Source organism: Bubalus bubalis, chromosome 3 (assembly GCF_019923935.1).
Source record: "Bubalus bubalis isolate 160015118507 breed Murrah chromosome 3, NDDB_SH_1, whole genome shotgun sequence".
NCBI lineage: Eukaryota > Metazoa > Chordata > Mammalia > Artiodactyla > Bovidae > Bubalus > Bubalus bubalis.
In genome coordinates this window covers 51,154,191-51,172,038 of record NC_059159.1, presented here as the reverse complement: position 1 = coordinate 51,172,038, position 17,848 = coordinate 51,154,191, and the positions used below count along the sequence as shown (strand labels likewise).

General features: G+C 37.3%; 1 protein-coding gene across 13 annotated transcripts in view; it reads right to left on the bottom strand.

Annotated features, from left to right (window-relative positions):
• BCAS3 (BCAS3 microtubule associated cell migration factor) overlaps positions 1-17,848 on the bottom strand; it is a 589,835-nt gene that overhangs the window by 343,656 nt on the left and 228,331 nt on the right. For all 13 annotated transcript variants that reach the window (XM_044939593.2, XM_044939594.2, XM_044939599.2 and 10 more), the window contains one exon: positions 3,122-3,272. In XM_044939593.2, the coding sequence (XP_044795528.2) occupies positions 3,122-3,272 (151 nt within the window). The remainder of the gene's footprint in view (positions 1-3,121; positions 3,273-17,848) is intronic.

Sequence of the window (17,848 nt, the reverse complement as noted above, 5' to 3'; positions counted from 1 at the left end):
TAAAATCCTCAGGAAACACAATAAAACTTGATGGAAATAATGCAAGTGAGCTAACTGCAGCTTAAGAACTGCCGCTGCTGTTGCTGCTAAGTCGCTTCAGTCGTGTCCGACTCTGTGCGACCCCATAGACGGCAGCCCACCAGGCTCCCCCGTCCCTGGGATTCTCCAGGCAAGAGTACTGGAGTGGGGTGCCTCTGCCTTCTCCAGCTTAAGAACTGGTCACAGTAAAAAAAAAAAAAAAAAAAAGAAAAATTTAAATAAAAATGAAATTAATGTAAATAATAAAATCTAATGGAAGAAATCTAATGATTCAAACCATTAGATGTGCTTTGGGATGTGCTTCAAATCTCACCATATGTCAAAAATGGAAATTCAAGGAATACCTTACTCTCCCAAAACAAGTACTACTTTTGGTTAGTCAAAATACATGTATGTCAATGAAAATGCTAAGAGTTGAGATAGTAAAACCACAAACTACACTCTGAAAATTCTATGACCAAACAGTACTATAAGAATTATACAGACAAGGTCAGGGAAGCCTGGCATGCTGCAGTCCATGGGATGGCAAAGAGTCGGACATGACTTAAAGACTGAACAACAACAAAGAATTATAAGTAATGTCACAATAGCAATTTCTGAATACAGTCAACAAACCCTTCAGAAAATGGTTTAAGAGTATTAGGTCTTATAATCTAGCAGTGACCTGCATAAGTTATGAATACTATCATCAAAGTGTTTTTTGTCACGGTAATCTGTGTTAATAGGAAGAGGAAAAAAGAATAGTAGGAGGGAAGGGGAAAAAAAGAGTGGATGGGGTAATTTACGGAGCACTAAAGCTCTGCCACAAGTAAAGAATTCATTATAGACAACAGACATATGGAAGAAAAAAACTAATAAAATGAGTTTTTGGTGGATGTGTATGTATGTGAGTGCGTCTGTATGGAGTGAGAAAAGATAAATAAGGCAAATTCATTAAACTGTTAACATTTGGAAAATCTGGGCATGCAGCAATTCCCTTTTTTATTAAAATAATTGATTTATTTTAATTGGAGGATAATTTCTTTACAATATTGTGGTGGTTTTTGCCATACATCAACATGAATCACCCTCAGTTGCGTATGTGTCCCTCCAACCTGACTCTCCCTCCCACATCCCTCCCCAGGAATTCCTTTTACGGGTCTAATAACACTTTTTTCCCCAGTAAGTCTAAATGAATCTCTATCAAAATTTTGGAAATTAAAAGCCAAGTACTCATTATGGGACAAATATTAATTTTTCTCTCTAAACACTATAAGAAAGGACGTGCTAAAAAGAATTTTAAAATTTGGCAAAAATAAAAGGGTTTAAGAACTGAGATAAAAGCCCAGCAAAAAATATGATACATGTACCTTAAACTTATATTAATTTCAAAGAACACAATTAAAATTCCTATCACTTAATTCATTAATAATTATTAAATTATCTAGGATACAAGGAACATAATACACATGCTCTAAGAAATCTAGGAACTGTAATCAAGTTTTTAAAAAGAAAAGGAAACATAAAAGTTATCTAAGTTCATACAGTATGGTAGCTTAGGAAGAGACTAGATGATAAATAGTTTCTACCCATCTAAGGACACACAGAAAGAATAGCAAGAGAGAGAGTAAAAAACGTGTGATGGAGTTTATCTTTTTATCAAGGGAAGTTTCAAATATATGCAAAAGTAAACTCACTTTCTAAGTGTGTATTAGTCACTCAGTCATAACCAACTCTATGAGTCCCAACGGACCAACTCTATGAGACCCCCTATAGCCCACCAGGCTTCTCTGTCCATGGAATTCTCCAGGCAAGAATACTGGAGTGGGTAGCCATTCCCTTCTCCAGGGGATCTTCCTAACCCAGGGATCAAACTTGGGTCTCCTGTACTGCAGGTGGATTCTTTACCATCTGAGCCACCAGGGAAGCCCCCAGAAACTCATTTTCTAATCCTCCCCACAAATAGTTTGAATTAAATTCTAACATCACACAATTTCAGGCACAGACTTTAGTCACTATCTTAGAAATAAAATTAAAATCATGAGGAACAATTTTGAGTGTTCTTTCACTTATATTCAGGAAAGATAGACCAAAAAAGGTACAATTATATACTGACGTCTGTGAATGAAAAAATACTAAGATTATGATTCAAGATTTAGTCCCATTTTTATTTGATTCTATATCCCAGAAATGTATCATTATCCAAAGAAAAAAGCCAGCTATCTGTAAATTTAAGTTCGTAACACCTTTACTATTCGTAGTCACTCTTATTTATTTTAAATTAAGAAACTAAAAGAGGAAAGGGAAGTAAAAATTCTACTTAAGCTACTACTGAAGGGTTAAAAAGCGGAAATCAAGTTTTAAAAATATAGCCAAATGATTTGTATCACAAGATGTCAGATTTTGGAGCTAGGTTTTCTGTTTCCCAGCTTCTTTTTTTTCCCCCCTTAATACACCACAAACTCAATTTCTACATTCAAAATAGGATCACTTTATAGGAAAACACCACTCCACTAGTCAGAGGGTCAATTTCGGTGTCACAGTGAAATCTGGAGCTCAAAGGCCTGGTCCCTGAGAATGAGTATTTCTTCTTACAAAAGTATCTCATGTCAGCACTTTACCACCTAGCACAACAATAATGACAGATTATTATATGTAAGTGGTACCTCAATATAGATGCTTTTTCAAAGTACCAGAAGCATGGTTGTCAATTTAAGTTCTCTCTCCTTAGTCAAAATTTGGGGGCCATTATAAATCCAAATCATGTCCACAAAATCAAGAAAATGAAACTGTACTACTTTCGGACAAAGCCACAAGGCAGGAACTACAAGACTGAGTAGATGGATCTGGTTTTCATTAGCCAATACGAGTTCTCACAACTTGTCACTGCTTTGTTTTTCTCTATGCATGTGTGTGCACATGCTTGTGCATGAACGTGTCTGCGCACATTCTATACTTTGTACTTAATCAGCTGACATTAAGCCTCATGTGGGCTGGGAATGAAGAACATAATCAAAACCACCCAAGGAAAAAGTATGCTTTATTTTTATGTATTTAATCCTCTAAAATAGCTATTTAAAAAGTCTCAAGCCTGAGGCCTTACCCTGTTCGTTTGGTGATGGTACCAAGTGTCATTGGCTGCTTGATTTGGGCGAGAGGCATCAACACCATCAGGCTGGGAAGAGGAGAGAGTCGAGGGTTGCCAGGGTTGTTGTTGGCAAAATTATTGTAGGAGTCTTGGCTGTTGAGCTTCCCTATAAAGAGAAAATAGAAAAGAAAAGCATCACCAAGAGGAGATTCCTTCTCTGACAGGATTTGCACTGGCTCCACTAATCTTTTAAGAAAATTATCAAAGGCAGACATGATTCTAAAAGAATCAAGACTCTATGGAAGGGGGGGTGGGGGTGGGGGAAGGACTCTGGTAATACCAAACATGACTTGACTATGAACAGAGACTATAGTCTTTGAGGATGGAGGCTTGGAGGATACAGAATTGGATAGATGTTAAATGGTTATACAAATTGGTATAAAACTGAATTTTGTGGTGTTACAAAGAAATATAAGATAGTAAGAGAAAAAAAAAATGAAAAGGTCTAAATTAGTCTAAAGGAAGCATGGAATGTTTCCTTAAACAAGCTAGGGAGTCAGAGGGGAAGAATATTCCAGCCATGGCAACCTATAAAGCCTCCAGAGGGCAGAAGAAACATGAGACATAAGGATGTATATCCACAGAGAATACCATGAGAGACACAGGATGAAACTGACCAAAATCAACAGGCAAAAACATTGCCTGCCTCCCAAAATGTACCACTACCCACCATAAAATTAAAAATCATGAATCAACCCTTTATTTTATGACCACATTAATATAAAAAAATAAAAAAAATAAGAACTATGGCTCACTAACAACCAGGAAAAACAAACTGAAATAAAATCTGATCTGCATAAAGAGAAATTACTCTCATCTCACCAATAAGCAAAATTCCTCTTAGGTACTTACCTTTTCTCCCATTCCATGGCTCTGCATTTTCCAGAATGTTCTATAAATGAAGTATGTACTACACTGAATCTTACCTCTTTCACTTACCATTAAGCATCTGAGATTCAATCACTCTACATTTTCCTACAGGTATCAATTCCTTCCTTTTTATTCCCGAATATAATCTCATTGTATGGAAGTACTACAGTTTGTTTATCCAGTCATTGGCAAAAGGACATTTGTTTCCAGCTTTGGTTATTACAAATAAAGCTGCCATAAACATTTCTGCACAAGTTTTTGTATGAATGTAAGCTTTATTACATTCAAAGGAGAAAAGGAAAGATATACCCATTTGAATGCAGAGTTCCAAAGAATAGCAAGGAGAGATAAGAAAGCCTTCCTCAGCGATCAGTGCACAAAGAAATAGAGGAAAACAACAGAATGGGAAAGACTAGAGATCTCTTCAACAAAATAAGAGATACCAAGGGAACATTTCATGCAAAGATGGGCACATTAAAGAACAGAAATGGTATGGACCTAACAGAAGCAGAAGATATTAAGAAGAGGTGGCAAGAATACACACAAGAACTGTACAAAGAAGATCTTCACGACCCAGATAATCACCTAGAGCCAGACATCCCGGAATGTGAAGTCAAGTGGGCCTTAGGAGGCAGCACTAAGAACAAAGCTAGTGGAGGTGATGGAATTCCAGCTATTTCAAATCCTGAAAGATGATGGTGTGAAAGTGCTGCACTCAATATGCCAGCAAATTTGGAAAACTCAGCAGTGGCCACAGGAATGGAAAAGGTCAGTTTTCATTTCAATCCCAAAGAAAGGCAATGCCAAAGAATGCTCAAACTACCGCACAATTGCACTCATCTCATATGCTAGTAAAGTAATGCTCAAAATTCTCCAAGCCAGGCTTCAACAATACGTGAACTGTGAACTTCCAGATGTTCAAGCTGGTTTTAAAAAAGGCAGAGCAAACAGAGATCAAACTGACAACATCTGCTAGATCATCGAAGAAGGAAAAGAGTTTCAGAAAAACATCTATTTCTGCTTTATTGACTACGCCAAAGCCTTTGACTGTGTGCATCACAATAAACTGTGGAAAATTCTGAAAGAGATGGGAATACCAGATCACCTGACCTGCCTCTTGAGAAACCTATGTGCAGATCAGGAAGCAATAGTTAGACCTGGACATGGAACAACAGACTGGTTCCAAATAGGAAAAGGAGTACATCGAGGCTGTATATTGTCACCTTACTTATTTAACTTACATGCACAGTACATCATGAGAAACACTGGGCTGGATGAAGCACAAGCTGGAATCAAGATTGCTGGGAGAAATATCAATAACCTCAGATATGCGGATTGACACCACCCTTATGGCAGAAAGTGAAGAAGAACTAAAGAGCCTCTTGACAAAAGTAAAAGAGGAGAGTGAAAAAGTTGGCTTAAAGCTCAACGTTCAGAAAACAAAGACCATGGCATCCGGTCTCATCACTTCATGGCAAATAGATGGAGAAACAGTGGAAACAGTGGCAGACTTTATTTTAGGGGGCTCCAAAATCACTGCAGATAGTGGCTGCAGCCATGAAATAAAAAGACGCTTGGTCCTTGGAAGAAAAGTTATGTCCAATCTAGACAGCATATTAAAAAGCAGAGACATTACTCTACCAACAAAGGTCCATCTAGTCAAGGCTCTGGTTTTTCCAGTAGTCACGGATGGATGTGATAGCTGGACTATAAAGAAAGCTAAGCACTGAAGAACTGATGCTTTTGAACTGTGGTGTTGGAGAAGGCTCTTGAGAGTCCCTTGGACTGCAAGGCGATCAAACAAGTCAATACTAAAGGAAATCAGTCCTGAACATTCATTGCAAGGACTGATGTTGAAGCTGAAACTCCAATCCTTTGGCCACCTGATGCAAAGAGCAGACTCGTTTGAAAAGACCCTGATGCTGGGAAAGACTGAAGGTGAGAGGGGAAGGGGACGACAGAGAATGAGATGACTGGATGCCATCAGTGACTCAATGGACAGGAGCCTGAGTAAACTCCAGCAGTTGGTGATGGATAGGGAGGCCTGGCGTGCTGCAGTCCATGGGGTTGCAAAGAGTAGGAGACGACTGAACAGAAGTTTTTTAAAATATATATCTAGGAATGGAGTTGCTGATCCTAGTACATGAATGTTTACATGGAGATAATAATTTTATGTTTAAGATTATGAGAAAATGCAAAACACTTTGACAAAGGAGATGATCCATTCACATTCCCACCAGCAAAATGTGACACTTTCAGTTCTTCTGTATCCACAGTAGAATTTGGTGTTGTCACTCATTTTGATTTCAGCTATTCTGGTCAAATATGCAGCTGCTGCTGCTAAGTTGCTTCAGTCGTGTCCGACTCTATGTGACCCCATAGTTGACAGTCCACCAGGCTCCTCTGTCCCTGGGATTCTCCAGGCAAGAATACTGGAGTGGGTTGCCATTTCCTTCTCCAATGCATAAAAGTGAAAAGTGAAAGTGAAGGCGCTCAGTCGTGTCTAACTCTTCAAGACCCCATGGACTGCAGCCTACCAGGCTCCTCCGTCCATGGGATTTTCCAGGCAAGAGTACTGGAGTGGGGTGCCACTGCCTTCTCCAGGCCAAATATGGGTGTTGGCCAAATATGGGCTGAACAAGTTGCTGTTGTTGTGGTTCATGAACTTATCTGCCATCCATTTATTTTCCTTGGTAAAATACCTATGTAAAGCTTTTGCCAATTTAAAAAACTGGGTTAATATTTTTGCTGAAATATAATTCACACACCAGAAGATTGATCCTTTTGAAGTATACAGTTCTATGGTATTTGGTATATTCTACAGAATGATACTAGGATCGCTATCTAATTTCAGAACATTTTCATTACCCAAAAAAGAAAGTCCATACCCTTAGCAGTCACTCTTCTTTTTCCCTACCCATCAGCTTTTGATACAGGAATCTGTCCAGTTTCTGCATATTTGTCTATTCTGGATAATTCATATAAATGGAACCATACAATGTGGCCTTTTGTGAGTGCTTTTTTCAATTATGTTTTCAATGTTTATCCATGTTGTACCATGTATCAACAGTTCATTCCTTTTAATGGCTGAATAATATTGCACTGTATGGATATACCACACTTATACCAGCTGATGAATATTTGGGTTGTTTTAACAGGCTACTATGAATAATGCTTCTATGAACATTAGTACATAGGTATTTATGTGGACTTGGGCTTCCAATTTTCTAGCGTTCATACGACTAGGAGTGGAACAGTTAGGTCTATATTTAACCTTTTGAGGAACTGATAAACTGTGGCTACACCAGTGTATGAGGGCCCCAAATTTTCCACATCCTCAACACCACTTGTTATGGTCTATCATTTTTATTTTATCCATCCTAGTGGGTGTGAAGAGGTATCTCATTGTAGTTTTGATGTGCGTTTTTTAAATATCTTTTTCATGTGCATTTTAGTTAATTTATATACCTTCTTGGAGAAATGTCTATTCAAAACATTTGCCCAAAATTGAGTTGTCTTTTTATTGTTCAGTCATAAATAAGAGTTAAGCATATGCTCAGAATGTAAATCCCTTAGCAAAAACATGGTTTATAAATATTTTCTCCCCTTCCTATGTCATCTTTTCACTTTCTTCATGGTATGCTTTGAAACATCCAAGTTTTTAACTTTGATGAAGTCTAATTTATCTATATTTTCCTTAGTTGCTTATGCTTTTGTTTTCATACCAAAAAAAACACTGCCCAGTCCAAATATACAAAGATTTATAACTATGTTTTCTGCAAAGAGTTTTATATTTTTAGCTCTAGCATTTAGGTCTCTAATTTTGAATTAATTTTTATAAATCATGTGAGGTAGGAGTTCAACTTCACTTCTTTTGAATGCTGAATATCCACTTGTTTCAGCATCACTTATTGAAAAGATATTCTTTCCCAACCCAGAGGATTATCCTGGCACCCCTGCTGAAAATCAAATGACTATAAAAATGTAAGAAATTATTTATGGATCTTATTCTCAAATTTTAAAAGTTCTTTATATATTCTGGATATAAACCTTTTATTAGATATGATTTTCAAGTATTTTCTTACCCTGTTCTGACTTGTCTTTTTGTTCTCTTACAGATCTTTTAACAAGCGGAATTTTTTTTTAAAATAAATTCCACTTCATGAATTTGTTTTGTACATTCTTATTATAAAAATTCAATCTAAAAACATTTTAATTTTTATATTTTACTCTTACAAAAATATAATGAGACTTCCCTGGAGGCTCAGTGGAAAGAATCTGCCTGCCAATGCAGGACACACAGGTTCGATCCCTGATCTGGGAAGATCACACATACCACAGAGCAATTAAGCCCCGTGTGTCACAACTATTGATCATGCACTCTGGAGCCCACAGGGCACAATTACTGAAGCCCGCGAAGAAAAGAAGAAGAAGAGGAGAAGCCACTGCAGTGAGAAACCCACGCACTGCAACCAGAGAGTAGCCCCCACTTGCCACAACTAGAGAAAAGCCCGTGCAGCAACAAAGACCGACCACAGCCAAAAATAAACAACTTAAAGAAATACATATATTTCTTTATGATTCATAGTATTTATATGATATAGTTAACTTTATTGTAAGGTAGAAAATACAATTTTTTAAAACAGAATAATGAAATGAAACAAAGGAAAGGAAATGAAACAAAATCTCTGAAGTTTAACTGACATTTACTACAACCTTACAAACATGCATTTCGATTTTTTTTGTTTGTTTCTTTAACCAGCGTCCTCAAAATAGTACCGGCAATGTCCATTACTTCAATACTGAGATACTTTAAGTCTGAGGCAAGGCGGGATCCACAATCTCTCATTTTTCCATTCAACTGATATCCTGGCCTAAAGACAAACTGAGCTAAATTTTGTTGAGCTGATATGTTATACCAATTTGTTCTGCTATCTGAAAATAAAAATAAAATATACTTAGTCACCGATAAGAGATGAGACTATCAGAAGGGAACATACTATACTGCAGAGCAGAAGCACCCATTTGGGCGTTTATTATTTCTATATTATTTGGTGTCACCACCTTGTAAGCCTACTGCTACAAAATTCAAATAAGCTACAAATCTCCCGGAGAGAAGAGTATGCAATGTAAAGGCAGACGTCAGGGTAACACTGGCAACGTCCTCTTCGGATACAAGCCACATGGAATTAGAAAATTTAGATCCGTATGTTTGTTTTTCTGATTTCTGTAATGCTTTGAAATTCTGCCATATCGGGATGGTTTCTAAAATAGCCATTACATAAATCCTCGCCTAAATACAGACACACAGAACCCACTGATGATAATACTTTAACTTTCAAAACTCCAAAAACCCTTGTTCCAAGAAACCTTTTCCCAAGAAAGAATAAGGATTGTGAAGTATCTCTGTCACAGCAAATAACTGTTTTCACAGGGACTTAAGATAGGAAAAAGTAAAATCAGGTTGAGTTGTTTTTGATTCTAAGACAGTCAGTGGTCTGTTACAAATTTTTGATGGATCATCATATCCAGCAAAACTTTCTGCTTCTACCTATATTTTGTCCTTATCTGCAAAAATGCCAACTCACATTTTGATAGAGATTGCACTCTGTTGATCAGTATAGGAAGTATTGCTATCTTAAGCATATTAAGTCTTTCAAGCCAAGACCATGGGATATCTTCTCACTTATGTAAGTATCCTTTAATTTCTTTGAATACTGTTTGGAGCTGAAATAAGGCCACAACATGAAATATGTCACAAGCTAATGAAATTCAAGGCCTATGTTTAACACACACATTTCACAACAACAGTCAAATATTTGTTGAGTGCCTCAGCCGAAGATCATACACTGTGAGGACTGCATTCTTTGCTGTTGCAAAGCTTACAGTCTAATATGCATGAAACAGGAATAATTAAGTGCTAATTGCCTAGTACTAAAGATAAGTACACATGGGATCAATTATTTGGGGAAGATATCAGGGAGCAGATGGGACATGACTTAGGCTTTGAATGATGGATAAAATATGGGTAAGAGCAGGACAGAAGAAATATTCTGAGGATAAAGGATAACATGAAGAGCAGAGATTGTAAAGTGATGCCACAGATGTGAGCAAGAGTACGAAATCTCTTAACTAGAGAAAGAATTATAATGGAAAGAATGGGAAGAAAATATATTTCAGTTTTAGAAGAAATATTTCAATTGAGGTGGAAGTACCTAAATTTCGGCACCTAAATTCTTCAGCAAGGGAACAGCACAGATTTTGAGAACACTGAACTTAAGAGATACAATGAGAGGTCTAGAAAGTGAAGCTTTTCACTGAGAAGCTGCAAATCTTGTGGTTTAGTTAGTTTAGTTAGGTTGACTTAAAATCCTTCACTGCCCCACCAGCTTAAAAACAACCTCAAGGTACATCACACCTGTCCTTCTTCTCAGTTTTCTGGGACACCTGAGTATTTATGAGCTTTTATTCTTGGTGTCTGTATTCATGATGGAGCCTCTGAAACCCAGTGATCTGAAAGAGTAAAGTAAGCTGGGTAGATTTTATGTTCATAAGAATAGGGTAGTGTCTGACTTATGTTTTATTATGTGGCAAGTAAGTTATTTAAAATGGCTTTAATGAAAGAAAAAATGTGTTAAACAACACCAAGGTTCAGAAAGGCAAACTCAGAGAGAAAGCTGCTAACTCTGGTAATCTTCTGTTGAAGACTACCTTTTCAAAGAGCTTCCCTTGTGGCTCAGTCGGTAAAGAATCCGCCTGCAATGCAGGAGACCTGGGTTTGATTCCTGGGTTGGGAAGATCCCCTGGAGGAGGGCATGGAACCCACTCTGCTATTTGTGCCTGGAGAATCCCCACGGACAGAGGAGCCTGGCAGGCCACAGTTCATGAAGTCGCAAAGTTGGACATGACTGAGTGACTAAGCACAGCATGGCAATCTTCAATAGGGTAGCTTCACTAAAGAGGCGAAAAATCAGATTTGTTGTTGTTGCTGGAAAGGGATAAGCAATGGGTATACTAACAGGAAATGATCACGGTAATGGATACAGAACACAGACTTAAGGACTTGGAGGCTAAAAAGACATTAACAACATGAGATAATGCACCAGGCAAAGGACTCATTCAACATTCATTCTTTCAGTTCACACTTTTGGAGCCTTATTGGTATGAGGCCCTGTTCTACGCCTGGCTTAACAAATCCCAGGACTCCTAAAATTCATAACATAATAAGATAGAAAGACTTTAAAGAATTTAAAGGGAGCAAGCATGCTATGAGAGACATCCTCAAAATGTCTCAGGAAAAAAAGGAAGGAGATATTTTTATTATTGTTGTTTTAAATGGAAAATATTCAAATTTTGAGTACAGAGGCAAGAATTTGTATCTTCCCATCTTTAATTTCCAACTAGAAAATAATGGATGAGAGATGTGTGAATAATTAATTCAGGAACTAGTAAAATGAGGGAACTCACATAGACAAGAAATCTCATCATCTCACATGTAATGATTTATACATTAAAATATACCAAATTTTAAAATGAAAGTCCATATTGAATCAAATACACAAAAATAGTATAATGATCCTTTCTTCCCCTGTCAATTGCTCAAAGTCTTTATTTAAAGATGATTCTATCACCTCCCTGTATCATGGATTTTCTTGGAAAATGCAGCTAGAATCTAACAAACTTCCAGATTTATCCTCCACAAAAACTGAAGACTCCTCCAGAGTAGTATCAGCATCTTACTAATTGTTGACATCTCAACAGATGTTTGCTGAATGAAGGAAGGAAATACATTTTTTCTCATATCCAGGAAGTACAGGAAAACACAACCCTATGATCTATAGAAAAAAAAAATTAATTTTGGAGGGGACCCAAAGCACTTCAGAAGATAGCGAGGGGCTGGAATCTATCGCTTTCACTACTCGCTTTAGCCTCAGGTTGACTCAACCAGGAGCATAGGTTTGGTAACTTTAAGAATAGATCTTCAGTCACTCCCTTACGGTTACATCAAGCCACGATTTTTCATTAAGCCTGAGGCTTCTTACTATAATGAGATTCAGCAGAAGAAACTCATAGTATCCTAAACCTTGGACGTGGCTTAAGTGTGTCCCTCCAGCCTATGCTTCAGCTTTCCTTTGGACGGAGAGGCAGAGCAGTGCCCCTTTCTTTATTTCACCTTCTAAGCACACATACGATAGTAACCTTAAAATTCAAAATGTCTGAGGTCAGTGAAGAGTCACTATGTCAATTCTAAATGTCACCTTCACCAACCATTCTCTACTATACTTTACTATATAAGCATAATGAAAACAGTAGAGGTTGTTTAACGGCAGCTTTAGTAGTGGGCTTCATAAAACTTTAAAATACATGTAATATTTCACACACCATTCTACTTACAAACCCCAGCTGGGATAAGACCTGTAAGTGACAAATGCCATGAGAGTGGATATTCTCACAGTATTTCTGGCACATCCCAAACAGAGGAAGTCCCAAAAATCTCATGAGAAAATAAGCTCTTCTAAAACTCTCATCCCAGTTTTTTGGGCTTACTCTATATAGATAAACTTCCATAAGCCTTCAGGCTTTCGGGTCTTTAACCAAATCCACCAGAGCTTTGATCCTTTAGAGGTTTACCAGTCCCCAAGATAGACGGCGTTCTCTTGGGGGAGAAAAAAAAATCCCAAGCTCCAATAAAATGGTTTTCTCAAAGCAGGAATTCTACTTGCGAACAGAAAATCATCTAAAAATCAGAGTGTTCAAAACATCCTTTGATGTTTAAAGCAATGATATTCTGTTTTCAGTTGTTTATTTGTTAATGGTTATTATTGTTTTTAACATTACAAAGTCCTAAGCCAGAACAGTTCACTTTGGGGTTTAACTACTGACTTTCTGTATTTCCTTGTACCAGTTGGCGTTTTTGAAAAAGGAATTATGAAAACAACCTTGTGGGCTCTTTTCTTCCTTCCGTTCTGCCTTCTGGATGAAGAATACCTGCAAGTGCTTTGGGAAAGGACTCTCAGGCTCCTCACGAGTACACAGCACCACTGTCCGTGTGTGAGGTGGACAGGGTGTGATCTCTGTTTACTAAAAAATGCTGCTAACTTCAAAACGCCACCTTATCATGTGTGCGTGGTCCCAAAGTATGTTTTCCCACACACTCTACACTGTAAAATCACAGGGGGGAAATGGATGAAGTTGAGGATAAAAGTAAAGACAGAAAATAACAATGGTCTTTGTTGCTGCGCTGGAGCGGCAGCCTGTCAGGTCAGCCTCGCAGAGGTATATTCCCAAACCAGTCATCATTAACGGACTCACTTCCACAGGAAAAAAAAAAAAAAGACAGAGTCTGAAAACTCCGGACAAAAGAAATCCCTGCAGACAAAGTAAAAACAAATTAAAAGACCCATTATAAAACACAGATGCTACAAGGAAAATAAACTTTCCAAGATTTACTGGGCTTTGACAAACTTGAACGTTTGTGGAAAAGACATCAGCAACAACTCCCAGGTATGTGGCTGCGAAGCTAGCCTCCTTTCTGTTTTATCTTTACCGTCCTCCACAAGCTGCCAGGCTGGTATTCTCAGCTTCTGAACGCAGCGATGTGAGGACATGTGGATGTGGCAAACTGCCAGGCACGAGAGTCTCTAAAGCAGCAAGAGCTGAAATTACTGACCATCTCAGATTATGCTCGATATTAAAGTTAATACCAGTGTATCTGTGTGTACACATGTATTTCTTCTTAAATGCAAACCAGAAGAGGAAAAATAAGACATAGATGCAATTACAGGCTTCCTTCCCATCCTTTAAAAAAGTTTCCCTACCCTACCATGCTGTGAACGACGAGCAGTTAAAATAACATTATGCAATCAGGGGGTCAGAGCTGTAGATGAGAAAGTACCTTAAAACAGTATCACATCAGTGAGAAAGAGAAAACTTCTTGTTTCAAGTTTCTAGAGGCACAAGCTACAGATTATTGCTAATGAGGGTCCGAGGAAGATTCTAGGAACAGAAGGTATAAGAAACTAAGAACTACAATGGAAACAAGTGGACCAAATGGAGAGGGGGGAGGATAAAGAAGCATTGTCTTTTGTTGTCATTAGGGATGCAGGGATAAATATAAAAATGGCAGAGATTCACGTGGAAAAAAGCAAAATGACACTAGGCAGAGTTGATGATGCCCTAGGGGAGAGCATAGCTTTAGGAGGTCTGCATTATCCTCTCACTTTTTGACCCTTACCAGGGACACACTCTTATCTCCTTTAGGCACTCCATTTTCCTGAAACTTTACAACAGAAACATATACAAAATGAGACTCCGACAAGAGTTTCAAATTCTGTTCTCATCACCCATTCACAGGACCCACTCTTGTTCTGGGATACAAGCCTTCCAATCAGCGTCCTTGGTCCCCTAATATTTTAAACTCTCATGCTATGCAACTGGAGTAATGAGGCATACTGAGAACCAGTGAGTGTGTGACAGGCTGCCAATCCTGGAAGACAATTCTACAGGAAGAACTCTATTACCGAACATCCCATGACTGTCCTCCTTCCAACAACGTCCTTGCTCTAAGACCTCATGGAGATAAATGGTTCACACTCAACATCACATCTTTCCAAAATAAAAACTGGCAGTAAGTTCATATGGGGCTTATTTTTTGGTGCTTTGGCTTTCCACAGAAGACCAAAACGTCCAGTCTGCTTTTAATATCCCGCTGTGGAATCGACAGGGATAAAAATGCAAAATATACCAATGAGTTTAACCAAGTTTAACTTCGTAGTTGAAAAGCTCCTAACTTCTTGACTCTGTCAAAGGGAATACAATGGTAGCTTGTTTTGAAACAATCACTGGAAATCTAGGCTTTGAAAAGTTAAAAACACGACTGAGCTCTGGCTTGCCATCTAATTTAACATTAAAGCTTTCTCAGCTAAACACTCGCTAATTATTTAATCAAAACCAAATAAAGTCCTTTCCGAATATATAAAAAGTATCCTGTGCAAATGGGAATTTCCTGACTGTGGGCTGCTTGGGGTTGACATGAGAGTGTCTATTTCTCTTTTTCTTTCTCTTTTTTTTCCCCTTTCCTAGATGAGAATGACAAGCTTCCCAGCTGCAGTTCCAGGACTTTCACCTCCTTTTTGACCTTTTCTCAGGCGTATTCCAGTATAATCTGTAATCTACTCAAGTAGGAAGAGGAAACAGCAGCGCCCTGGTGAGAAACAGCGCCTTCTGACCCACATACCAAACTGGGCGGAAGCAATGCTTGTTCACAGGAGCCAAGGCGAGCAGAACACACACAATTAGGAGAAAATGAATAATGCATCCATATTTTTTAAAAGACTGTTAACAGAACAAGCAAACAGCTTTGGTGACAAAGTGCAAGATAGGAAGTGTTCAAGGCCAATTCTGATTAGGTACTGACTTGCTCTCCCTGTAACTTTTTTGGAGAGTAATAGGTGGGGAAGCAAAGATACTGTAAAAACGTTTATGCATTTCAAGCAAAAACACTTGTTGCTTTTTCAAGTACACAGCACAAGAGACATTAACTACAGGTACTCTGGGGAGGGGTAGGAGGGTAGAAAAATAGGAGAATACCCCACAAAATTGACTTGAAAAGAAGAATCCAATTTTTTTTTTTGCAAGATGGTGATTGAGGTTTTTAATGATACTGTCATCACTCTTCCCATCACATACAAAGGAGCTGCATGGACCTTCACACTAGTGCTTATTAAATGTCAGGAGAATTAAAACTTCATATTCTGGAGAATTAAAACTGCACTAATTATTAAAGTTATCAAGGTATAAATTTACAAATAATCAAATATACAATTTGCTAGGTGGTTTCCTTTTCCATCTGAATACTTTTTCATCAGTTAATTATTACCTTAATGTGTTCACCACTGTTTCATGTAAATGTGTTTTTCTTTCCTTAAATCTAAAACTCAATAAATTTAGAAAATGTATATGTAAAAACTAAAGTCAAAAGGAGCTGCTGCTAAAACTATATGTAGAACAAGATCAGTCTACACTACTCTCAAAAGATACTAAAGCTGTCTGAGAACAAGGAGCCTTGGAATGCAAAAATAAGCCTAGAAAGGGAGATGAGATCAAGAGTTAGAAACAACATTCATAAAAATACAAATGTGGGGAAATAGAAATATTTCCAGAAATTTTCAGAGATAAAATGTGTATGGGGACAGGCAATTAAATATATTGTGTGAACATGTTTTGTCTACATTTCCTTTCCACTCTATTTCTGGCACAATCTGTTCACAGGGCCAACTCAAATTTACAAAATGAATTTTTAAAATCTTTCCCCATAATTGGGAAGTTCATTACCTTAGTTTATTATTCTTACAGCACTCTAAGATTTGAGATGAAGAACATTTGTAAGAGCTGGTGCTCTTAATATTTTAGAAGTTTCAGCAATTATTAATTCATTTTAAACATTAGGATTGTAGTTTACCACTCTTTCAACAATGAAAAATCAAAACAGTAAACGGACTATACTTAACACTAAATGGACTATACTTAACACTACAGGGAACAAAGCAAACTCTTTGTATAAGAAGAATAAAAGAAAAAGATCTTGGGACTTTTGCTTTCAGATTCACATTATTCCTAAATCTAACAAATTTAAGCAACCTCAAAATTTCCCAGTCTTCTGAAGTGAGCTAAAGCAGAGTTTTGGGAGTAAGTCTTAGAAGTGAAGACTTTTAATAAACTTAGTGAAAAAAAATCCCCAGAACTAAAAACCCCATAATCTGACATCACTTTAACCAAATTTGGGATTAAATGAGTTCTCCAAAGTATAAATAAATCCTCATTGAAATGCCTTTTAAAACTATACTACACCCCTATCTCTCATACTTAAATATCTTGCAATGAATTCTGTATCATGTCAACAGAGTAAACAGAAGCACTGAACTGACAAAGGAAAAAGCTTATAGAAACTTATCGGCATCGTTCAGTAAATAAATGCTATTATTTAAACTGAACATATAAGATGTGGAAGAATGGGAATTGGCACTGAAATAAAAACAAACACTGTAACAAGATAAAATACTGAATAAATTGCCAGATTTAAGGTGTAATGTTCTTAGACTCGGAGGACTTGAAATAATTAAAACATTTGCAGAACTGGTCTTTTTCTAGTACGTTAAACACCGTATACTGAAGGAAGAACTAAATATTAAAATCCAAGTATTTTCTGCTGAATAACAACTATCATACTACACTGGAAGCAACTTTCCTAATAATAAAAAAGACATAATTCAAAATAGCAATAGCAAAGATGCTCCCCACAACCTCCTTCTCGCTCCCTTACCCCCACTCCATAGAAGCCTTCCTTCTTTTAACTCATGACCATTAAGGATATTTTCTGGCTCTACTTCAGCATCATGACTCAGGTCATGAGAAGTGTCAAAGATGCATTTCCTTCAGATGGGAAAGAGCAACAGATTTTAACAACCATACAAAGATGGGAGTACTGTGCAAAAGAGCCAAATCAGCATTTTTGACAGAAGGGAAGATAAAACCTTTTATACTCACATATATTTTATTTCCAGCTTAAAAACACTTAAATAGCATTCTATCTAAAATATGCTTACATGTTCTGCTCAAGAAGAAAACAGGAAACCCATACTCAATTTAGCTGCCTAAATTATCAACAATGTGTGAGAGAGAACTGTTCACCAACCAAAAAAGAAAAAAAAAGAAGTTAAAGTATACCCTACGAACATTAATAAATAGTTCAAGTCTTTGTCTTCTAAATGTATTTCTCCAAAAGCAAAAACCATGAATTTACCTGTTTACATT